We start from the raw sequence: 24810 nt of genomic DNA on the forward strand, positions 1-24810 counted from the left end.
GGTCCGCCGGTGAGGACTGCGGCCACCGGCGCGGTCGGGTGCGGGCGGCGGAGATCCGGGCCGAGCGGGCGGACGGCGGCGGCGGCGCGGGCTCGATCCGGGCCCTGCGGGCCGCTGCGGTGGTGGGAGGAGAGAGAGGGTGAGGTGGCGGCGCGCGGTTGGAGGAGAGCGGCGGCGGGGTGACGTGGCGGCACCGGATTGGCCGGGACGATGTGGAGGCTGGACATGTCCGGCGGGGTTGGACATGTCCGGCGCGCGAGGGGAGCGGGGCTAGGGTTTCATCTGCGATTTGATTCGCGAATTTCGGGGAAAGGGCATATTTATAGATAGAGGGAGCTAGGAGAGTCCAAATGGAGCACGATTTTCGCCCACACGATCGTGATCGAACGACCGAGAGCATGGAGGGGAGTTAGATGGGTTTTGGGCCACTTTGGAAGGGGTGTTGGGCTGCAAAGAGAGAGGGGCTTTACGGTTACCCGGTTAACCGTTGGAGTACCAAACGACCTCCAAATTGCACGAAACTTGACAGGCGGTCTACCGGTGCTATACCAAGGCCACTTGGCAAGACTCGGTCCATTCCGAGAACGTTTAACACCCACTCACAATGAGAGATAAAAGGGGAATGCCGGAGGGCATAGGAGTGCCAGATCGCGAAACGGACAATGGGGAAAATGCTCGGATGCATGAGACGAACACGTATGCAAAATGAAATGCACATGATGACATGATAAAATGCAACACGCAAGCAAATGACATGGCAACGACGGCGAATAACTGAATGACACCTAGCGCATCGGATCTGGGGCGTTACAACACTCCACCACTACGAGAGGATCTCGTCCCGAGATCTAGGATGGCACCGGAGGGAAAAGGAAGAGGAAAAGAAGAGGTAAAACTAAGTTGCTTCTTTGACGAATGAGTGAAACCACGAACCTTGAGAGGTTGAGAAATATGAAAGAAAGAAAACAACAAAGATGAACAAAGTTGAAAACACTCCGTTAGAAAAGAGGAACAAGGAACATTCGAGAACCTTTGTAGGTTGCAAAGACATGAATCAAGAGTTTAATGGACAAGATAGAATTCGAAACCACTCCGGTTAAAACTAGATGGAGAAGGAATAAGATTGATATAATTTGGGCAGCACTCCGGTTGAACATGGAAGGAATAAAACATGAACTAGAGAAGAAGGGATGATACTTGATGAAGACATGACACAAAACCTCCGGAAAGAATTGAAAGAGTATTCAATGAAAAGAATTTAGAAGGATTGAATGGAGTTGTTGAGAAAATCAACAACGAAAGAATAAGCTTGTTGTGGACTTATAGGTAACATCTCAAGATCATGAGGTGATAACCAGCCGCAAACTGAAATGATAGGATAGCTTAGAAGAACAAAAGGAATGCAAAACTCCGCTTCAAAAGAAAATGAAGAATTAATTGCACTTCGAAAGGCAAGAAGGAAAGATACTTGAACTCCACCAACAAGAATCTTGATGGACTCTTGAATAATGAATTAAATCATGAAGAACCACCATGAAGAACTCCGTTGACAAAAAGATGATGAGATAAAATGAAGGAAGAAGGAATAAGATGAGCCTTGCGATGATTTAGATGGAGGTTCCGACGAAATAGACGAGGAAATTAGAACTCCGGAAATAAATGATGGGAAACACTTGGAACTAGAATTTATTCACCAAGAACAAACTTCGACGGAAGGGATTACTCACTTCGATAAAATAAGAATAAGATTTATGTTATGTTTATCCTCATCAAATTAAATTGATGGCTAGCAATGGATTTGGCATACTACTTATTCTCGTAGAAATGATTAAGAGGGATATAGCGTAAACTTGAGAAGGTCTTAAACAACCACCGGTAGGATTGAAACAACAAGTGAATTGATATGATAACGAAGGAAGTGAAATCTTGAACGAACCACCGTAAGAATTGAAAATGAGATTAGCAAAGGCACAATTCACCGGGAAGAATTGGAAAATGAATGAAGATACTTGAAGGGATTTAGATACATGAGAACAAAGAGATCATGAGCTGATTAGAGAATACTTGAGCAATGCACCGGTAAGATTTGGGTAACGAGAGCTGAATGCTTGAATGAATAATTCTGAGATGATGGGCTCCGGAGTATCAAACTGAAAAGACTCCTGAAATGCTTTGGATGGGTGAAAAGAATTATCCACAATCAAAACAATTATGAGGATGGCATGAAGCTAGAACCATGAATCTTCAAGAGAATGGATCAAGATTTAGAGAAAAACTCTTCTTCGGTCTTCACATGTTGAGAGTGATGATGAGAACCACCATGACAATTGTTGAGGCACTCCGGAATGAAAATTGGAAAGGTTGAACCAACGATGAAAAGAATTTGAAAGATCTTGGAGAAAGACATTTGACTGATGATAACTCATTCTTACGTCAAACTTCGAAAGACTTTGGGAATGGCTCTGGAATAATTAGAAGAGTCAGGTAAGAACCTGGGAAAAGACCTGTGGGTTAGGGCCCACTCAAAAGAAACACCATTGAAATAATTTTGAAGAGAGATTGCACCGGTAGAATTAAATAGCTTGAATGAGATAACAACCTCGAAATATCTTGAACGGATTAAGAATTGAAACACAAGACTTCTGAGATATCTTGAGCACTCCGGATAAGAATAGAGAGAGGTGAACAATTAAGAGGTGCACCGATGTGGAAAAACATTTGACACGAGGAAAAGAATATGATGAATATCGAAAGCTTGAATTGGATCCACCGGAGAAGAAACAACGATGAAGGATGATGAGCTTGAAACTGTTTAGCATCTTCATGGGAAATCCACCGGATAAGAACATTGATTGAAAAGAGTGAAGAGGCTTCACATGAATAAATGGATACTTGATTAAGAAATCTGGGTCCTTGAGGAAAAGGGTGGGAGGGTGGGGAAAAACAAAGACAACTTGGGATGGATGAAACAAACACCGTTGACAAAACTTAGAGTTAATCTTGCGGATGTTGAAAATGATAGGATCCACTTGAAAAGAAGCACGCCGGTTGGAAAAGAATTAACATGACAACCTGAATGATCAAGAAGGATTAGCACTCCCATAGAAATATGAGAACACCATTTGAAAGGTATGGAATCAACACTTGACTTTGAAGCAACTCAAATACCTCAACTCAAAACAAAACAAAGGATTTGGCCTGCAGAATAAGCTGGAAACAAACATATGATAGATCCCATATCGTATCATGTGTCTGTTGGAAAGATAAACTAGAGCTACTTGAATTCCCACCTATAAAACTCCCGAAACTTTCTGGTTATGCAATCTGGTGTTGGGGATACAGGGGAAGCAATATATCACACCCAAACTAACAATACCTACATCCAGCTGTATCCATCCGTCAACACATAACCAAGAAGCCTTCAGAAATCGTGTACCTCAACCTTTGAAAAGCATCCGTTATACGAGTTATGGCAATACTCCCGAGCTCGCCCCAGTACTGGGTTATCGGGGTTATCTCACCAACAACTGCATAAAAGAGATTTTTGATGTCGGCAAAACTCGGGTATTCCAGAACTGCAACGATAAAATTGTGACGACAACACCTCGGAGCTCAACTCCCCGGGTCAAAGCCACATAAATAGACAGGAGGCACCAAGAACAATGTTCTCGTCACAAAACCATCGGAATGATTCCAAGATACCCGCGTGATCCTAAAAAAAATTTGAGTGAAATTTGAGGAGAGGAAAGACAAAACATCTACGTCAGGAGACCTCACCAGAGCGACGAAGGGACTGAGGAGTAAAAAGAATCCTACTCTCCGATATATATAATCCTAAGACTCAAAATAGTTTTTCTTCTAGACTCAACAACGGCCAACAATCAAGGGGGCTCCTACGGTCGGTCGAGGCTCTGGTACCAACTTGTCAGGCCCAATATGCGACCCTATCCAAAAGGAACTCGAAGGTCCCACCAAGGATAGACCCGCATATTGACACGCTTTTGCAAGGTGGATATCATTACATCAACATTACATAATAGATGGGGATACATACATAAGGCATACAATGCCACATGAATACAACAATACAATACATCAGAGATTCATCCGACTACGGATGAATCACAAACAGAAACTCAAACGACATCCACCCTGCTAGCCCAGACTGCCGACCTGGAACCTATCCCCTGATCGAAGAAGAAGCAGAAGAGGAACTCAACGCAAGCAAACATCGCTCTCGCGTCATGATCATCGCATGAACCTGTACCTGCAACTGTTGTTGTAGTAATCTATGAGCCACGAGGACTCAGCAATCCCATTACCATGGGTATCAAGACTAGCAAAGCTTAAAGGGAAAGGAAGGGGTAAAGTGGTGAGGCTGCAGCAGCAACTAAGCATATATGGTGGCTAACATACGCAAATAAGAGCGAGAAGAGAGCAAGCAGAACGGTCGTCAACTAGTAATGATCAAGAAGTGATCCTGAACTCCTACTTACGTCAAACATAACCCAGAAACCGTGTTCACTTCCCGGACTCCGCTGAAAAGAGACCATCACGGCTACACACGTGGTTGATGCGTTTTAATTCGGATCTGGTGTCAAGTTATCTACAACCGGACATTAACAAATTCCCATCTGCCTATAACCGCAGGCACGGCTTTCGAAAGATTATACCCTGCAGGGGTGTCCCAACTTAGCCCATGACAAGCTCTCGCGATCAACAAAGGAATAGACCTTCTCCCAGGAAGACCCGATCAGACTCGGAATCCCGGTTTACAAGACATTTCGACAATGGTAAAACAAGACCAGCAAAGCCGCCCGATGCACCGACAATCCCGATAGGAGCTGCACATATCTCGTTCTCAGGGCAACACCGGATGAGACAGGCTACGAGTAAAACCAGCCCTCGAGTTTCCCCGAGGTGGCCCCGCAGGCGGCTCGGTTCGGACCAACACTTAGACAAGCACTGGCCCGGGGGGGCTAAAATAAAGATGACCCTTGGGTTGGCCGACCCAAGGGAAAGGGTAGGTGGTGGTGAGGCAAATGGTAAAACTAAGGTTGGGCCTTGCTGGAGGAGTTTTATTCAAAGCAAACTATCAAGGGGGTCCCATAAATCACCCGACCGCGTAAGGAACACAAAATCCGGGAACATAACACCGGTATGACGGAAACTAGGGCGGCAAGAGTGGAACAAAACACTAGGCAAAAGGCTGAGTCTTCCACCCTTTACCAAATATATAGATGCATTAATAATATAAGAGATATTGTGATATCCCAACCAAAATCCTGTTCACCATGGAGCAATCTTCAACTTCACCTGCAACTAGCAACGCTATAAGAGGGCTGAGCAAAGCGGTAACATAGCCAAACAATGGTTTGCATAGGAAAGGTGTCAAAGGTTAGAGGTTCATGGCAATATGGGATGGCTTAAAGAGCAAGTGATAGGTATCGCAGCATAGCAAAGAACGAAGCAACTAGCATAGCAATGATAGTAGTGAGATCCAGGGTAGCGGTCATCTTGCCTGAAATCTCGCAAGGAAGAAGAACGAGTCCATGAAGAAGATGAACGGATGAAGCCACGAAGATGAACCAAGCGTAGACGAACGAATCCTCACGATCGCAACGAAACAGTAACTATCGAAAAGAAGCACACAACAAAGTAAACACACCACACATGAACAAGGCATGATGCACGAACAAGCATGATGCATGGCAAGACTACATGAAACTACTCATGGCAAGAGATGATGCAAACAAGAACAACACATCAAGGCAAGTTTAAATGAGGCCGGGAACAACATATAACAAATCCGGTAAGTTCTCATATGCATATTTCGAAATTGGTCCAGATCTGAATAAACCTTATGTTCAAGTTGTTAAACATCAAGTTAAGATGCACAACGATGATCTACACGAGATTCTAGTCAAGTTACATATAAAGTTCAATTAGTTCGGAGCTACGGCCTAGAAGATATGAGCAAAACAAGTTAAACATGGCATTGATGCGAAATACACCCAAACATCAAATAAACACCTCAAAACAAGGATGCAACATGATAATATGAAACTACATGCAAAATCAAGCAAGTTTCATATAAAGCACACTCAAAACGGAGCAACGGTTCAACACACACACAAGAAACAAGTTAAAAGGACAAGCTGTCCAAAACAGCGACTAGGCATATTGCAAGCATCAAAACAATATACTACAACACCCCAACATGAGAACAAGAGGCATGGACATGATGTACAGGTAAAGCACAACAAAACATGAACACTGAGCTATCTCCAGAAATCACAAGAACATGCTCAAACACACATGGTAAGATTGCAAGTTATTACAATTTCAGACTTTGCAGAAAATAACATCACGATGCAATGTTGAGAGCTATCAAACAACATGTTACAGGAACTTATCATGGCAAACAAAGGCATGGCATGAATCTACTAATTGCATAGAAAAAGAGTCCTTTACTGACCATAAGCCAAAAAGGATCATAAAATATAATGGCACCCACGTAAACATAGCAAGTTTTTATTACAGATTCATACATGGCAGGAACATAAATATGAAGGCATGTTAATGAGCTTGTGCAACTCACTACAGAGTATAACATGGCATGGCAAGGCACCCAACAGTAAGAAGGCATGTTTGTGAAGCTAAGCATGGCAAGAGCAAGGTCATAGGGTGCATGGATCACTAGGAAAACACATGGAAACAACTGAACTTAATGTAAACAGGCTGACAGCAACATTTTCAAGCAACTTTGGAGCAAGATATGAACAAGCTACAGCAACCTATAAATGCAACCAGGGGCATGGATGGATAGAGGATGACATGTAGATCAAAACATGTTTATAGAACATCTCCAGATTATGCATCGAATGACTAGTAGCAACATGTTTACATGGCATCAAAATTACAGCAGAACAGTGACTAAAATCAGCATCATCATGATGCCTAGTTTACATGCTTGTGCTAGCCACCACATTGATCACAAAAATACATGGCATACACCTCTGTAAAGATGGCATGGCATAATTCAAAACACATGTAGACATCAACCTCATAGGATGCACACATCAATCATGCCAAAAATGACAAAAGAGCTCGTTCTGATAACAGACAGCAGAAAACATTATGAAGCACTCTTACGACGATGATTCAGGCATCAAGATGACCTCAAATGAATATGATGCAATGAAATGAAATGATGTACTCTTCGAGGCGAACAAATTGACATATTACACGCACGAAATGGATCTACGGATGCAGAGTTACAGCAGGTCAAACATGGTATGATAATTACTCAAATCTGGGACTTAGCCGAATTTCGGGAAAAAAACGGAGTGAGTGCAGATTAGCTAAATAACGCTGCCGGCGAGGGATAGGCCGACGGGGGCGCTCACCTTGTGGGCTACGGCCCAGATCAGTGGAGCGGGCCGGCGCTGCTGATGGCCACGGTTGGGCCGGTGGAGAAGGGGCCCACACGGACGGCGACGGCCCACGCACGGGATGGAGGGAGGCCAAGGTGACCGACGGCGATGGCGCGACGGCGGGGCGGAGGAAGAGCTCGCCGGATCCGCCTGATCCGGGCGAAGCAGCGGCAGGGTAGGTCCGGAACCGGCCGGATCTGGGCACGGCGGGTCGAGGGGCGGCCGGAGCAGGCTTCTCCAGGCGGCGGCGGCTATCTGCAGGGAGAGAGAGAGCTGGTGAGGGAGAGGGAGAGCAGAGGAGAGGGAGAAGAAGGCGGGGCGGCACCGGACAACGGTGGTCACCGGCGGAGGCGCGGCCGGGCGCGGAGGCGGCGGCGCGGGAAGAGCTCCGGTGAGCGGTGGCCGGAGCAGAGGGGTGCGCTGGCGAGGACTGCGGCCACCGGCGCGGTCGGGTGCGGGCGGCGGAGATCCGGGCCGAGCGGGCGGACGGCGGCAGCGGCGCGGGCTCGATCCGGGCCCCGCGGGTCGCTGCGATGGTGGGAGGAGAGAGAGGGTGAGGTGGCGGCGCGCGGTTGGAGGAGAGCGGCGGCGGGGTGACGTGGCGGCACCGGATTGGCCGGGACGACGTGGAGGCTGGACATGTCCGGCGGGGTTGGACATGTCCGGCGCGCGAGGGGAGCGGGGCTAGGGTTTCGTCTGCGATTCGATCCGTGAATTTCGGGGGAAGGGCATATTTATAGATAGAGGGAGCTAGGAGAGTCCAAATGGAGCACGGTTTTCACCCACACGATCGTGATCGAACGACCGAGAGCATGGAGGGGAGTTAGATGGGTTTTGGGCCACTTTGGAAGGGGTGTTGGGCTGCAAAGAGAGAGGGGCTTTACGGTTACCCGGTTAACCGTTGGAGTACCAAACGACCTCCAAATTGCACGAAACTTGACAGGCGGTCTACCGGTGCTATACCAAGGCCACTTGGCAAGACTCGGTTCATTCCGAGAACGTTTAACACCCACTCACAACGAGAGATAAAAGGGGAACGCCGGAGGGCATAGGAGTGTCGGATCGCGAAACGGACAACGGGGAAAATGCTCGGATGCATGAGACGAACACGTATGCAAAATGAAATGCACATGATGACATGATAAAATGCAACACGCAAGAAAATGACATGGCAACGACGGCGAATAACTGAATGACACCTGGCGCATCGGATCCGGGGTGTTACATTACAGTATGAGCTGCTTTTTGTTGACAAAGAAGGTTTGCAAAAGCTTGAGTTCACCAATGGAAAAGTATTGGTGGAGTAGTTCTATTGATAAGAAGTCAATGCATTGGCTATCGTGGAAGAAGTTAACTGAGCCAAAGATTAAAGGGGGGACGGGCTTCTGAGATCCCCACCTCTTCAACCTCTCCATGTTGGGTAAACAGGGTTGGCGCCTCCTGACGCACCCTAATTCCCTATGTGCTCGTGTACTCAAGGGTAAGTACTACCCGAATACAGATTTTCTGCACGCCACAGTACCAGCCCGAGCATCAAGCATTTGGCGAGCAATCATGGATGGGCGGGAAGCGTTGCACACTGGGATGATTCACAGAGTAGGGGATGGTTCGTCGATCTCTATCTGGAATGACCAGTGGATTCCAAATACGGTATCTCTAAAACCAATGGCCCGCCTGGGCAGTGCGCCCCTTGACATGGTTTCAGACTTGATTGACGCTTACACGGGCGGTTGGAATATAGAGCTAGTCCGCCAAAACTTCCTTCATCCGGATGCCGAAGCAATATTGAATATACCCTTGCATTCGGGAGGAGGAGAAGACTCCTTGGTGTGGGCTTTTGAGAAGTCAGGAAATTATACTGTTAAATTAGCGTATCGCTCTCTAGTGACCCGGAACAAGCTTCACACTCTAGGGGAAGGGACGATTACGGATGCTTCATCTTCAAACAAACAGTTATGGACCGCACTATGGAAGCTTCATGTGGTGCCGAAGGTTCGAGTGTTCTGGTGGAGGGTTCTTCGCGGCATCCTTCCTGACTCTATGACTTTGAAGCACAAACACATAAAGCAAATTGGACGGTGTGATATCTGCAAGGCGATGGATGAGACGTTAATGCATGCGCTCATCTTATGTACGCATGCCAAATCTTTTTGGGCAGCAACTCGTGATCGGTTTGATATACACCTGCCGAGCCTGCATCCGGACACTTGGGCGCGTGACATACTACTGGATCAGTTGTTCACAGAGGATGCCAGATGCAAAATCATTACTATCATGCATGCCATTTGGTCCTCATGCAACATATGGACTCATGATCAGGAAGGATATGATCCACCAATGGCCATGAAGTGGATTCATGAAGCTCTCTCTATCTTGGAGCTACCGGAGCGGCGTAGGAGTTCGATAGCTGGGCCAACATGGCGACCACCAGAGGCGGGCTGGATCAAGATCAACATCGATGGATCAGTATTCCCTGATGCCCCTACTGGGGGAGCAGGAGGGGTAGCGCGATTGCACCTTGCGCTGTTGGGCGCCTGGTGTAAGCCACTGCCAGGAGTATCAGATCCGTTCATAGCCGAGCTATTGGCGTTAAGGGAGGGGGTGATCTTCGCCTAGCTTCGGGGATATTCACATGTGATGATGGAGGGTGATAGTTTGGAGCTAGTCACTCTCTGGCACTCGCCCGACAATACTCGCTCAGTTGCGGCGCCTATCCTGAGAGAATTGGAGGACATTGTAACTCACTTTGTTTCTTTCTTGGTTTGGCATGTTAGTAGGGAACTCAATGCTCCGGCTCATCTATGCGCGCAACATGCTTGTGCTCTAGATGTAACGGAGAGCTGGCTAGACCATAGCCCTGATTTTCTTCTTAGTTGCCTTCGAGCAGACTGTAATCGGTTATTGTTAAGTTGAATGAAGTCCTAAATTCGATGCAAAAAAAAGAATGCTTCTGTTCGGGTCCGGTTATATAATGCTGGGCCGGGTGAAGTCTAAAAAACCGTGAATTGATACAACCCTTTGAAATTGAGCCTCGACATCCAAATGCCTGAAATTGGTATCCCGGTAATTCTGATTCTATGCATGTCAGTTCATGTTTAATGCATCGGGAGAAGGACTATCCCAGTTGGGATAAATCTGTACTCTCACCGATTGCACGGCCCACACGTCATATTCATCTTCCTCCTCCTGTTATCTCTATCTTTCTTGTGTAACCCGCTTCTCACTTCTTCAATTCATGGGGCGCCATGGTGGCGAGCATGCTACCTGCGTCAGCGCCAGGAACTCCTGCCCGCATGCCCGCGACACCAACTCGTTGTTCGGGATGCTCTCCGGCTGCTCACTACTCGCCTCCCGTGCCCCTCATCGCCGATGCGCTGCCGGCGTCAACGGTTGCAGCTGGCTCTACAACTTGCTGTCCACAGCCATGCGTGCGTAGATGCAAAGAGGTGCTCTGCTTGGCACTCTCCTGTGTGTGGGTGTTATAAAGCTGCGACGGTGGCCGATAGAAAATAGAAATCGAGTTGTGGCTGCTAAGTGTCTTTTCTTTTACGCTCACACGTCTGGGCTGTCTCATTCCCTACCGATGTGCGCCCCCAAGATCATCGTCACCATGGCAGGAAATAGAGTCTGTTGGAGAGCAGCAACAGATCAACACCCCGGATTCTACTATCCAGCGCTTGTTAGGATGGTATTGGTACGTTAATTTACGACCTCTTCTTGCGCCATTCACTACAAAAGATGGTGAGCCGAGCTTGGCGGGAAGTGGTTCGAGCTGCATCGCTCGTCTCAGGAGTCGACGTCATCACCATCGTGAATCCTCTGCTGACATTATCGTCTAAGTCAGAGCCATGCACATGATCTCCAGCTGACCCAACACCATCGGTCGTTGCCGCCGAGGTCTGTATCTATGCAAGGTAGAGCTGCTAAATCTCTGCTCGTCGTCGCCGAGCTCGCCACTGCCATCTCGCCAAAGGGAAGGAATGGTCATACTGCCCCGCTCAGGGAGCAGCGCCGCCGTCGGCCCTCCTATGGACTCTCCACCACCACGTGCCCCAAATAGGGAAAGCGCACACACAAAGGACCACGATGAAAATGAAAATGACATGTGAGGCAGGGATGGATCGTTTTCCTATGTGCCAAACATGTCTACGGTTGAGATTGATCGGGATTAACAAGGATAGAATATAGACTTCATGGATTTGAAGGTGAAGATTCGTTTTCGACGAGCTCTGCAACGTGAACGTTTAGAATACTGACGTCTGGGTCCAGCACGAGCAGAATCCGAGGGCCCACGTACCGATTCGCTCGCGCGTCATCTCTCCTGGCCGCGACTCGTCCAAACCCCTCGTCGATCCCCCTCAACCCTAGCCGCCAGCGGCGGCCAGATTTTGCTAGTAACAAGTGCTTGGTAGCTTCACCTCCCCCTCCAGCTGCCGCCACCTCCCATCTCCGGCGACGAGCAGGGCAGAGAAGGATTACTAGCTATGGCCTCGGTGGCGCCGGAGGTTGAGAAGAAGGAGGAGGAGGAGCAGGTGGTGAACCCGTGGGAGGTGTCGGCGGGGAAGGGCGGCATCGACTACGACAAGCTGGTCGACCAGTTCGGCTGCCAGCGCCTGGACGCCCCGCTCATCGACCGCATCGCGCGCCTCACCGGCCGCCCCCCGCACCGCTTCCTCCGCCGCGGCCTCTTCTTCGCCCACAGGTGCTGTAAAAGCTTTTGCCTTCTCAGGCGGCGGCGGGGGTGGAATTGCTGACACAATCTCGGAACCTTTTTGTGTGTGGGTGTGCAGGGATTTGAACGAGATACTGGACATCTACGAGAAGGGGGACAAGTTCTACCTCTACACGGGGAGAGGGCCCTCCTCAGAGGCGTTGCATCTCGGACACCTCGTCCCCTTCATGTTCACCAAGTAAGAAGACTTTGTTGATACACTGTGTTGTTTATCTGGGCAACCCTGCCGAGCAGCAGGGGAGTAGCGTGCATTCTTGGCTAGAACGAACAGCCCATTGTGTCTCCATTGGTTTGAGGACATCAGTTCGGTAGACTAGTGAAATTGATATCTTCTCTGTACTCCTAGTTTATGTGGTGAATCAAAATACCAACAGTGGACTTGCAGAAAACCTTTAGATGAATACCACCCTTGAAATTCGGGAGTTATACATCGCCAATTAGCATGTTTAATACTCCCTCAGTCCCATAATATAAGATCTTTTTGCAAGCTAAGTATTTACCTCCTATCCTTCACATAAACTCTAGCACGTTAATATGCTGCATTTCATAATCTTATTTATGCTCTATACCCTCTAGGTATTATTTGATAAATCTTGCATTGTAATCTCAGTTGTCAGTTCTGGTTGGGTAAGTAACCATTGGCAATGCTCATTGACCATAAGGATCTTTCTTCAGATATTTGCAGGATGCTTTCAAGGTTCCTCTAGTGATACAGCTAACTGATGATGAGAAGTTCCTGTGGAAAAATTTGACTGTAGAGGAAAGTAAAAGGCTTGCGCGTGAAAATGCAAAAGACATTATAGCATGCGGATTTGATGTTGAAAGGACTTTTATATTCTCTGATTTTAATTTTGTTGGCGGGTAAGATTAATATTTTAAATTCTACCCTTGATTGATCTTTTATCTTATGACCTCGTAAATCCTAGACTAGTTTCTATATAAAAATAGTAAAGTAATCCTCTTCTCTTTCTTGCAGTGCCTTTTACGAAAACATGGTTAAAGTGGCCAGATGTGTGACATATAATAAAGTGAGAGCTGTTCCATTGATTACACTATTTGTCTATTTGGCATGAGAGAGCTCAGTAGTTTCTGTTCAAGCATTAACGTTGGCTAATATAGTCCGCTCTTGAATGGCAGGTTGTGGGAATATTTGGATTCACTCCAGAGGATCACATTGGAAAGATTAGCTTTCCTCCTGTGCAAGCAGTTCCATCATTCCCTTCTTCATTTCCCAAACACTTTTCTGGCAATGACCAACTACGGTGCCTGATACCTTGCGCAATAGACCAGGTAAAAACATATTTTTGGTACAATTGTCCTGTAAACATAATTTGTTGCATAATATTTACTTGCTGGCATAACTAGAAATTATCATATATCTGCTAGCAACTAATTTTAGAAGTAACATTCTGCAAAATTTTCGTGCTTTCCAGAATTGAACTAATAGTATCCTTCTATTGTGTGCATACTATAGATATGCTTATCCATATGTGAAATTTTAAGAGGCTATCTCTGAGTAATTTCATTAAAAATACTGAACTGTTGGTAGATGTTCATGGTTTATTTCATATCTTGAGTTCCTCATTCAATTCATTTTTCATTCTTCCAGGATCCTTATTTCAGGATGACCCGTGATGTTGCTCCAAGAATTGGTTACCAGAAGCCAGCACTGATTGAGTCAAGATTTTTCCCTGCTCTTCAGGTAAATTTGTTTTCTGAGGAACATGGTTTAAAACTTTATGCTTCACTGCATAGAAGTTCAACATGGCAAAAAAAAAAAGTACATATATGGACAAGGTAGACCTGATGCCCAGGACGTTTATTATCTAAAATCAGTCATTTAATGCCCGACAATTAGGATTTACAGTGAAATGGTTGCTTACATGGTTACATGTGAAATATTCATAGTTCAAAAAAGCGCTAGGCGTTAATTGTGTGTTTTGCCACCGCCTTGCGCTTTACTGAGCAAAGCGCATGCTTATGCGCAATTATGCACAGATTAAGCGTAGTTATGCGCAATGCGTTTTGCCAACGCCTAGAGCCTAGGCGTGCTTAAGCACTCGCTTAGGCGCACCTTTTTTAACTATGGAAATATTTCAATTATTGGTAATAATAGCATAATTTTTTGTGGAAAGCTTGTTCCTAAGTACCATAATTTGTAGAATTACGAATGTGCCATATTTAGAATTGCGTTAACGAGTGCAAACATAAGAATTTTTTTTTTGTCTAGTGAAGTCGCAATACCAGTCCGATTATGAGAAACACAGTTCCAGTTTGACTGCTTCCAGTCAATTCTTGAACTTGCTATTTCTCCATCGCTGTTTTGAACTTAACAACACTATAACTTCGTTTATGGAGCCCGTGTGCCATTTGTTTTACATTTATTTGCTACATCCTGTTATGGATGGCACTAACTTTAATATCATTGCTTTGGGGCTACTTATATATCTTACAGGGGGAGAACACGAAAATGTCAGCTAGTGATCCAAATTCTGCTATATATGTGACCGATAGTACTAAAGATATAAAGACAAAGGTATGTACTCAACATCGTTTCTTGTATCAGAAAAATTATTTCCGAACAGTTACATGTTTTCAGTTGATCCTTGTTTGTTTGAGAGCATCTACAACCATGATGCACAAGTCTGGCTCCTCAAACATCCGCGACCGCGCCTGGGCATGTCCGCTTTTAGTCCCTATTTGTCCATGCACACAACCATGCCTCTCATTTTCCCCCTATATGTCCGGTCACATGTACTCCCTCCGTTCGGAATTACTTGTCGTAGAAACGGATGTATCTAGATGTATTTTAGTTCTAGATACATCCATTTTCGAGACAAGTAATTCCGAACGGAGGGAGTATATGATTGGTGGAGAGAAAGAAAGAATAAAGAAAGAGAAAAGGTGGTCCGCGGTGGCGAAATCCTACATGGCGCCCTGCCCTGACACGACCGGACATCCCTGTATATGGCTTGGATATGGGGATTTGTGCCCGAGCATATGAGGACAAAGTGGGCGGTCCGGTTGGGTGGCTTTTTTTTCCTTCTCCTGTCCGGGCAGTGGCCAGGACGCTTGGGGAGGATATGAGTGGTCCGTTTGTAGATGCTCTGAAGTGGTTGCTAGATTGAGCTGAGCATGGAATTTGTAGCCTGTAGGTCTTTGTTTTGTACTTCTATTTACTTCCCCATCATTTTCCAGGTGAATAAATATGCATTCTCAGGTGGCCAGGACTCTGTAGAACTTCACAGAAAACTTGGAGCTAACCTTGAGGTACACCGTTTTCCTGTTGTTTTGACACATACTAACAATAAATTGGCACAGGTAAGCAAGCTTTTTTGGCGGCTTGATTACATGTCCTATGCATCATTCTATCATGCATTTTTTTTACTTAAAAGGCAAAACTTAAATTAGAATAAGTAATAATTTCAGTATATCAAGTAAAATTACCAGTTTCATAAAATGTGAATTTAGCAACATGCCCTTTGTTTGTAGTTTCGTCATTTATTGAAGCTGACAACATTGTATTTAATTGTAAATTGTGGAGCATTGCATCCTGCAATATTTCTCTAATGTGATGTGCTCCTTGCACAAGACAAAACCAATTGGTAAATTTTAATTGTTGTATTCAGGTTGATGTCTCAATTAAATACCTGAACTTCTTCCTTGAAGACGATGATGAGCTCGAGCGCATAAAGAAGGTAATATTGCAAGATATTAGAACTACACTTTATAGCTACTTAGTTTCCAATTGGGCCGTGCTAATGTTGTGAAACTCAATATCAGGCGTACAAGGAAGGAAGGATGCTGACGGGTGAAGTGAAGCAGCTTCTGGTTACGGTTCTTTCTGAGATGGTTGAAAGGCACAAAAGAGCTAGAGCTCGAGTCACCGAGGAGGTATGCAATATCATATGTTATCACATTCATTTGGTCTTGTACATAACAGGAGGCGCGTAGCTGCACTGTGCAAACACTGATAAAAAATAGATTCACACATATGTCTTTGCCAATTTAACGATGTCCTGTTTACACAGATGGTCGACGCCTTCATGGCTGTGAGGCCTCTTCCCAACATGTTTGGCTGAGCATTGGGTGGGAAGTTCATACCCTTTCTCTGTGGATTTTATTGAATTCCAGGAGCAACATATGGAGTTTCAGGATTTAGTTGTAACTATTAATGTGAACCTGGTCGCTCAATCCTGTATGGCGGCCACTGTTTTTGCAAAATCAGCATGTGATATGTTTGTTTTCAAGCTTGCTCGATCACTGCAAAGATTTCTATTTATTGGAATTAGGGAACATACACATGTTTTCTGGCTGAAACACAGCCTCCTCAAATGATCATAGCACTGTCTCTACAAGCTTCCTTCTGTATTATGGTTATGTCAGTACTACCAAAATACGAGTTTGAAAAATCTGCAGGGCAATACCCTAAGTTGCCAATATTTTTTTGTGATGCCATGTTCAAACACAATCAGAACAACGCTGGGAAATATAACTCAGAAAAAATATACTCCACAGAATGTAACACTTTCAAGTTTCTGAGGCTCTGGCATTTGATCTTGGTAAAAAAAAATACTTTCAGTCTTTTCCTTTACAAAATGATTTTCAAGCTTTTCATATAAGCCTCAGTACTGGATTAACCGAAAAATATATATGATCAGAAACCGACCAAAAACGAAAGAATGCGATCCTAGAGAAGAGTCCCCGCTTCAGCGCTCGTCATCTCCATACCACCTCCGGAAGCCCACGCTGCTGGGCCTCTTGTTGCTGCCTGAACCTGATTCGTCAGACCCGCCACCCCTTTCACTCCGAAGCAATTCGAACTCCTTTTCAAGGGTTTCCATTTTCTGCAGCCGTTGTTGAATCTCTGAAACTTCATCCTGCCAATTCAGCAAAGGGAAAACTCGTGTCATCATCATTCCAACCCCAAGAGATCAATGTGAAAAAGGGCCACGGAGTACTCTATATTCCTATTCGACCAACTCATCAAAACCTAGAGCATGGTTTCTCACCCTGTCCTGAAGAACCTTTATGTACCTCGAGTTTGGAAGCCCTCGCTGCTTCGTCTGAGAGTTGATCACGGACCGACTGGAGTTCCTGCACAGCAGACAGCACATAAAAACTTGATCACATTGAGCTTAGGAAAAATTTCATCTTGCAAATAAGAGAACATATTCCTAACACACAAATCGACGCTGCATTTCCACCTTGCTATATACTGCGAGGTTTGATACACTGAGGCTTCACCTTTGAGACTCCAATTCAAGCATAAACATATGAAAAATAATGCTGCTACAATGATAACCTATAATTCCATTGAGATGTAGTGATTTGAGTTTGATTTTCTGAAGCTCAGGGCCTTAAATATTTGAATAAGAAATCATAAAAAATAACTCCGAGTAATCTGTATGGAGATTATATTACAGATAACTTCAGCACACAAGTAGTACTGCAGTAGGCGAAGTTATGGAATTTCCTGAAATAATTACGCGAGTGTGGTATATCTTACCTTAGTAAGCTCCGCATTTTTGTTCTCCACATCAGCTAGTTCCTTCTTCAGGTTGAAGCTCTGCAGCTTTTCCTGTTCAAGTCTTTCTTCTACCTGGTTCTTCTCACGCTTTACTGCTTGCACCAAGGTTTTGCTGATATCTCCTCCCTTATTCTGAAAATGACAGAGAGAAAAAGCGTTAACCGTGGTTCCAACAAGCAACCACACGCTTAAGATATTACCTTGTCATCTCGAAGTTCTTCAATTTCGAATATAGGTTCCCTGCTAGAATTTACTTCTGCAGATAATGGGGTCATGCCATTTGTCTCCAGTTCATCTATTCGTGAAGATGACACACTTGGTCTGAGACTTGTCTTCAGAGCATAAACCTAGATAAAAAAAAATTACCCAGCTAAATAAAAAGGTATAAATCAGAACAATTAAACTGATGACGGAGAAAAAATGCCTCGTTGCTGTAACGTCCACTGTATCCTCCAAATGACAACAGAAAATCTTCTCCATTAATTGTGTGAAGTACTAAGCTCGATCCCTGTGGTGAAGGAGATTATTGAGATCAGCGACAGCTTGGGTGCATAACACCATAGAATCACAATTAACCAATATTAAAAAGACAGTTAGCAGCATGACCGTGTGAACTTCACTATTATGAGATCCTTAAAGGCTTAGACTCATATAACATTGTTTTCATGAATCTAGTTGGAATATTCAATTTGAACTTCTAAACCAAAAGACCCTTTCTCCATTTATCCAAACTCTTACAGAGAGTTTCCAAGTAACTGTGCGGAACATATACATTGTTATGTAAAATTAAAGTTCACATTGCTTTACAAATTGCAAAATAAGAACAAAAATGGCTAACCTCACTTGTAGGGGGTGCACGGCCTTCAAAACTAGTAACAACCGACCATACCAAAGTAGACATGTTAAGCACAAGCGTTTCTGGAACACCTGCAGTGCATTAGGCACATGTGAGTGATAACACATTCATTAGGTTACCAAATAGCGGCAACGAACGGATGCAGTAATGTAAAAATCATAATATTACAACCTTACCTTTCTTACTATTACCACCACCAGTGATAACCCAGTTATCCCCAACCGTCACGCCTGCATGCCCTGCTCTTGGTTCTGGAATTATACCGTGCTGCTCTGGTCTTGACCATTCCATCTGCAATTAACGGTCAGGTGACTGGTTTGGAATTGCAAATGTACAACACTAGCTCTAGAGAGAAGTCTCACTGTTTGCATGTCAAGGAGATATAGATCACTGAAACATGTAGAATGAGATCCCCCACCAAATATCAAGAGATACCAGTCCGCATAGCATGCAGCAGCATGCTCTGACCTTGGAGAAGGAGTAGTGCCTCTGTAAAGAAATAATTGTCAGATAATCAATCCTGCACCTCAAAGCAGAGCCGGCTTAATGCGTTTACTGCAAGTTTTATTTCATGCTCTAAACAAAGTATAATAATTGCCAACTACAAGTGACACGTGCTATAGCATTTTCACATAACTTTGAATTTTATTTCTCCACACACACACACACACACACACACACACACACACACACACACACATATGGTAGAATACCCATCTAAGAACTTTTTAACTTCATTTGTGCAATTTTAACAACTCAGCTCCATTTTGTTTAGATCGATCAAACCAAATCCTCAGAACTTACGTGCTCTCAAATTCATCCCAAGTCATGGTTTCAAGATCAAGAACGTGCAGGTCATTCAGAAGAGACCTCCCACCACCTTCACCTCCAAACACAACTAAAGTGTCCCCAACACGAGTTACTGATTGACCACCACGTGAGCTCTAAACAAAAAGGAAAAGTACCATAAGATACATATTGACCAAAAAGAAGCAGCCTTCAGGGAAAAGGGGTGGAAACTTGCGACCCAATAGAACAGCATAAATACAGATTAAATATACATACCGGTGACTTCCCATAAGTACGCAAAATTGACCAAGTGCAGGTTTGCGGATCAAACTCCTTTACTGTACAACATTGAGTAAAAAATATTGAGTTCTGGCATGACAAGATAAGAAGAGATAAAAATGAGCGATGTATTAGGCTAACCACTGAGACTCTCTGTATGCTCCCTGGTGTGTCCTGCAAGTGAGAGAATCTTGTTTCCGGATGGAATCTACAGGGATTAGAAGACAGACACAATCTGATAACGTTATAATTACAACCATTGGAATGTAATAGCAGTTTCACATCACTGATAACTAGAAAGAGTACTTGATGATTACCAGTGAATGACCAGCACATGGAGCAACAGAAGCTGGTTCAGCTGATTCTGATTGAACTTTAGCTTCTAGCTTTGACCATGACAAACTTTTGAAATCCAGAACCTTCAATGAAAGAAGCATTCCATTGTTAAGCTGCGTGCCATCGTCAGAAATATAGGACCAGGGGTTAACCCCCGAGGCAACTATCTATGGAAATCTAGGGCTCAACTAAAGGAGTAACAGTTCCTCCATAGAAATTCAATGACAAAAAATACAGGTAACATAACTGAAGGCACAAGCAGCCCCTTCCACAGAGAATCATAATGACTAGTGTACCTGAATGTCACCAAGGTAACGGCCATTGTGGTTTCCACCAAAGACATACATTTTTTCCTGAACTACGGCAGCTCCGTGCTGCAGAAGATAAGTGGAGCCAGCATGTGAGAACCATCAAGTGAAAATTGCCCAGCACAAGATCAGAGGGTATAACAATAATTAAATGAAATAAACACAAATAAAGACCTTGTATCGAGGTTTCGGGCGCTGTCCTGGGACTGAGAGAGGCGTCCACTGATCGTAAGCGGCCACAGAGCAGAGGCCTTCCATGGTGACCTCCTTGTCCTGAACATCAACCATCTTGTCGTTCTCGTTCTCCGCCACGACTACTTTAGGCTCTTGAGGTTTAAAATGCAGTGGTTCTTGTATGCTCCGGCAAGATGAGAAGGAAAAACATGGTTGAGACATTACAAATCAGCCATGATCAATTTACTCGAAGAAGATTAGCACAAGCGCTCACTAAGTGGCATCACTAAGCAGGAGAGAGACGCCACGCCGCCAAAAGTTGGGATCACGAGTTAGCACGCAGCCGAGCGAAGCCACAGCCATTCACTGAGCCCATGTACTAGTAGTGATACAATTGCGAGCAACTCACCGGCATCCCTGGCAGCAGGTGCTCCAAGTCGAAGGTCCCGTGGATCCCCCGCTCGCGTCCTCCGGGATCTGGAGGAGGCGGGGAGGGCCGCGGCCCGTGGAGGCTTCTAGAAGGTTCGAGATCTGGACAGCACACTAACGTCGGCAGAAGCTTCTAGAAGCCTCGAGATCTAGCGGGGGGAGAGGCGGAGAGTGGGAAGAGGACCGCTGGCCGCTGCTTTCCCCCTCCGGCGACCCGCGCAATGGGAGATGACGAGGGGGAGCGGCGTGCCTCGTGATCGGTGCAGATGGATCAAAGATCGGGGTCGCAGCTCGCAGGGACCGTTTGATTGCGACGGAAGCTTCCTCCACATCTGGTGGGTCACTTCAAATGCGTGCACCGTGCAGTGAAGCTCACAATTTCTTGCCAACAATATTTGTTTTCTTCTGATATATCTCTTTTTAAAGACAAATTTGTAAACTGAACAACAAATATTTTTCTAACTACAATCTCTGTGCATGATTTATTTTTACATGTAGGACACGTCGATTTGCCACGTCACAACTGACCCATAACACGAAAAAAGTAAATAAAAAAAAGACGCTCATCTTTATTTAGGCAACACGGCAATGTACGGTTTCCAGTTTCCATCATCATCTCAGGCTTTCAGCTCAGCAGCAGCAACAACAACAAGAAAGAAAAGAAACCTACGAAAACACTATCAAGAAACTTGTCTGTCCAGTTGTCCTCTACGCAACTCATTTTGGGAGCATGAACAATCTCCACCATGTTGACAGATCCGCTCAAAGGTCCCGCCGTTCGTCTTTCTTTTCGATGCCTTCATCCTGCGGCAACGAGACAAACTGCACGATTCCATGGACCACGGAGGCTTCGACTCTGAACCTCAAGGCGATCTGGTCCACGCTCATCGGGCCGCGGTGGCTACTGGACTTTCCTTGGTACAGCAGGATGATCTCCTGGATGTGCCCGACGTTCAGGGTTCCTGGAGGTAGCTGCCTGCTCTGCCCAGGTTCGGCTTCGGATGTTCTCACCTTAGGAAGCGGCCTGTTGTATCGCTCTACGACGGAAGCCTGCAAGCACAAGCCTCTGGTTACTTTTCCCCAAAAACTAAAGAAAGTTCAGACTCAATAGAATGATTATTCAAGTTCAGTTCTTTATAGGTTTATATGCAGTGCAATGCAATAAAATCATCAAGGATACTATGGTACTTTAGCCCAGGGAGAACAATGTAAAAATCACACGACTCACTTCACCCATTTCTGGCTTTCCTCCAGGCTTAGTAGTGATTCTCCCAACCATGTGCTTAAGCATGTCATCATAACTTGGATCACGTTCTACAAGTACACCATGGGCATCTTTTGTTGATGGTGTAACAGCTGCAGTGCATTTTCAGCAAGTAAATATATCATAAACTGATAAATGAAACATTGACAATAGCAATTTCAAACCTATTGCATGGTCACAGTGCTTTGGTAAATGTCAATAAAGCTTGCACTGAGACTATGTCAAAATCAAGATGGTGATGTATCCCATAAGCTTATTTAGGAAAAAAAGAACTATGGTTCCATTGGACACAAGCAAAGAAGACACAACTTTTCATAAGGGGCATCAGTTCTTTGCCAGCTATTATCATGCAGAGTAAAGAAGGGGTATAACAGTCCCCCGCAAAAAAAGGGGTATAACAGCACATCAAACTTTACACGTTCTTGACTATGCTGGTAGCATTCTTCCATCAGTTTTCACGGCCAAGAAAATTATGATAGAATGAAGCCTACTACAATAGCCAAATCAGCTCAAATACTGAGTTATTACTCTGAACTCCCTGGCGCTCCATAATCCAAATCAACTCAAATATTAAGGAGTTATTACTCTATTCTTGGCTCCAATTGAAATCATTACCCCATCACAAAGAAACGTGTCGCATTTACAAGTCATGTCACCCTTATAGTTAATTTTTTTATATATGATGAAATTCACAGCCTACCAAATAAAATAATTAATTCTAGAAAGGGTTTACGCATTTGTGTGTACCTAGTCGAACCTAGGCAGTAAAAAAAATTCAGGCGCCATCTCCCGAGAGTTACAGGGAAATTGACTGGATAGTGAGAGCATCTACAACTTGACCCCCCCTCCCCCATACGCCCGGGCGACCCGGTCAAGAAATTGGCACCCAACCAGAACCCCTATACCCAGCCCAAACGTTCGGGACTCCCCAAACCCAGCCCATATTTGGGGAGGATATGGGGAGGCCCGGACGCGCCTGCCATGTCAGACTGACTGGTGGGACCCACGCGGAAACCCATCAGTCCACCAGGAGGTCACTGGTCCGCATTCATCGCACTGCTCCAGCGCACCACCCAAGGGGCCAAATCCGGCTATTTAAGCCGGACGGCAAGGCTCAACCCTAGCCATCCCCATTTCCTTCCTCTCCCTCCAGTCCACGTCGCTACCGCGATCCAGCCTCCCTCTCCCTCTCTGCTCCGACCTCACCGTCCGCCGGCCACCATGGTCCAACGCAAGCTGGCCTACTACAAAATGTTGACCCCGGAGCATCGAGCGGAGACCTGGGTGGAGATGCGCATCGTCCAGACACGTCAGAGCAGGCTGGATTTGGCATGGAGGGCGCACAAGCGCAGTTCGAGCTTGCCCAAGCGGAGGAGGCAACAGAGCAGTGGCCATCCTCAGAGTCCATCCAGTCCGAGCTGGAGGTGGCGGCGAACCGCCGCTTCATCCACGCGGCCGACGTGAAGCATGAGAACTCTTCACAGATGAGGACAACGAAGAGGAGACACCGGAGTTTCTTCACGCCGCCAATGACCATGAGGCCGGCGGCTCCGGCAAGGAGGTCATTGACATATCCGATGACAAGTAGCTAGTTTGTAGTTTGTTTTTATGTACGTAGATCAAATGGACGTTGCATGGAGGTTGTATAGAAATGAGGATTTGGAAATGAGGAGTGTGACTACAATGAGTGAAAAATGGGGTGTCACCGGGCACTGTCCGCGGATGCATCCGTGCACATTTAGGGGCTCACTTTTGTTAGTTCCAGTTGTAGATGCTCTGGGTTCTTCACACTTAAATCCATCAAATGCAACAGCTTACCAAATTCTATGATCAATAATGTCATGAACAAACTGTGACAACAATTTTGGATAGACTGTTCACGCCCTGCTGCACTCGGGCGGAAACAATAACTTGCTGGCAACTGTGCTATTCAGTGTCAGAAAACACCCGACACAAAGTTAACGGACATTCCTAGTTTTCTTACATAGTGTGATCATGCCGATAAATTCTGAAACTATACGAATTGGCTGACTTAACCCAATATATAGCCCATGCTAATTGGTCATGGTTGGTTTCAGTTCGTCAAATCCAAAGGGATCACAAACCTGATTTGCAGAAATCCACATGCCACACTTGATTAGATGAAACAGTGCCCACTACCTACTTAAGCATGTCGCATTTCAATTCAACAGTCTGCACATGATCTTTGTGAGCAGGATTCCCCAAAAAAGCACCAAGGATCATGAACTAGCCCAATATGACAAGAAAATCGGAGCATTTGTGCCAGGTCAAGAACCTAAGGATATCCAGGCATCATTTACCAGGAACAAAGCTACACGGCAGCGGTAGTTGTGGTGGCATCAAGAACCAACAGCCAGGTCGAATGGCACAGCAAGCTAATGCTAAGCGAGATCCAAGAAAGAAAGCAGGAGCCGCCGTACCATCCTGTGACACGTCGAGCCGATCTTGGGGAGGACTTCCGCCACCGCCAGCAGCGGCCGCCGGTGCGGCCCGTGGTGGAGGCGGGGGAGGATGAGCGGCCGGGGGCCTCGCCGGGGGCGGAGGCCTCAGGCGCCCCGAGGCGCGGCGCAGGGCCTGGCCCATGTGTCGGCGCCGGCGAGAGGGAGCGGTGGCTCCGCGTGACGAGCTTCGTCGGCTGTTTTCCTTTTGAGGCGTG

At 45.7% G+C, this 24810-nt stretch overlaps 3 protein-coding genes across 6 annotated transcripts; 1 reads left to right on the forward strand and 2 right to left on the reverse strand.

The window, feature by feature from the left end:
• The first annotated feature begins 11721 nt into the window (after positions 1–11721).
• Positions 11722–16531, forward strand: LOC119307875 (tryptophan--tRNA ligase, cytoplasmic-like). The gene is made up of 11 exons (XM_037583971.1): positions 11722–12138; positions 12227–12346; positions 12844–13029; positions 13145–13196; positions 13306–13458; positions 13778–13870; positions 14624–14704; positions 15367–15438; positions 15798–15866; positions 15952–16062; positions 16200–16531. Exons 1-11 carry the CDS (start codon positions 11921–11923, stop codon positions 16248–16250), a joined length of 1206 nt encoding a protein of 401 aa, XP_037439868.1. The 5' UTR covers positions 11722–11920; the 3' UTR covers positions 16251–16531.
• A 127-nt stretch (positions 16532–16658) lies between these two features.
• Positions 16659–21164, reverse strand: LOC119307874 (acyl-CoA-binding domain-containing protein 6-like). 4 transcript variants are annotated; one of them, XM_037583968.1, is made up of 15 exons: positions 20850–21163; positions 20441–20626; positions 20255–20332; positions 19940–20041; positions 19764–19830; positions 19620–19681; positions 19359–19498; positions 18917–19043; positions 18731–18845; positions 18537–18625; positions 18123–18206; positions 17899–18045; positions 17678–17830; positions 17206–17265; positions 16659–17048 (listed from the first exon to the last, which is right to left on the reverse strand). In XM_037583968.1, the coding sequence occupies exons 1-15, from the start codon at positions 20853–20855 to the stop codon at positions 16878–16880; spliced, it is 1587 nt and encodes a 528-aa protein (XP_037439865.1). In that variant the 5' UTR covers positions 20856–21163; the 3' UTR covers positions 16659–16877. The 4 variants fall into 4 exon arrangements, with proteins under 4 accessions (XP_037439865.1, XP_037439866.1, XP_037439864.1 ...); XM_037583969.1 differs by having other exon boundaries at positions 20441–20616; positions 20850–21162; XM_037583967.1 differs by having other exon boundaries at positions 20441–21164.
• A 250-nt stretch (positions 21165–21414) lies between these two features.
• On the reverse strand, positions 21415–24800 carry LOC119307876 (pre-mRNA-splicing ATP-dependent RNA helicase PRP28-like). The gene is made up of 3 exons (XM_037583972.1): positions 24575–24800; positions 22098–22225; positions 21415–21919 (listed from the first exon to the last, which is right to left on the reverse strand). Exons 1-3 carry the CDS (start codon positions 24735–24737, stop codon positions 21632–21634), a joined length of 579 nt encoding a protein of 192 aa, XP_037439869.1. The 5' UTR covers positions 24738–24800; the 3' UTR covers positions 21415–21631.
• Between the last annotated feature and the right edge of the window lie 10 nt (positions 24801–24810).

The sequence above is a fragment of the Triticum dicoccoides genome, chromosome 5B (genome assembly GCF_002162155.2).
Source record: "Triticum dicoccoides isolate Atlit2015 ecotype Zavitan chromosome 5B, WEW_v2.0, whole genome shotgun sequence".
NCBI classification, from domain to species: domain Eukaryota; kingdom Viridiplantae; phylum Streptophyta; class Magnoliopsida; order Poales; family Poaceae; genus Triticum; species Triticum dicoccoides.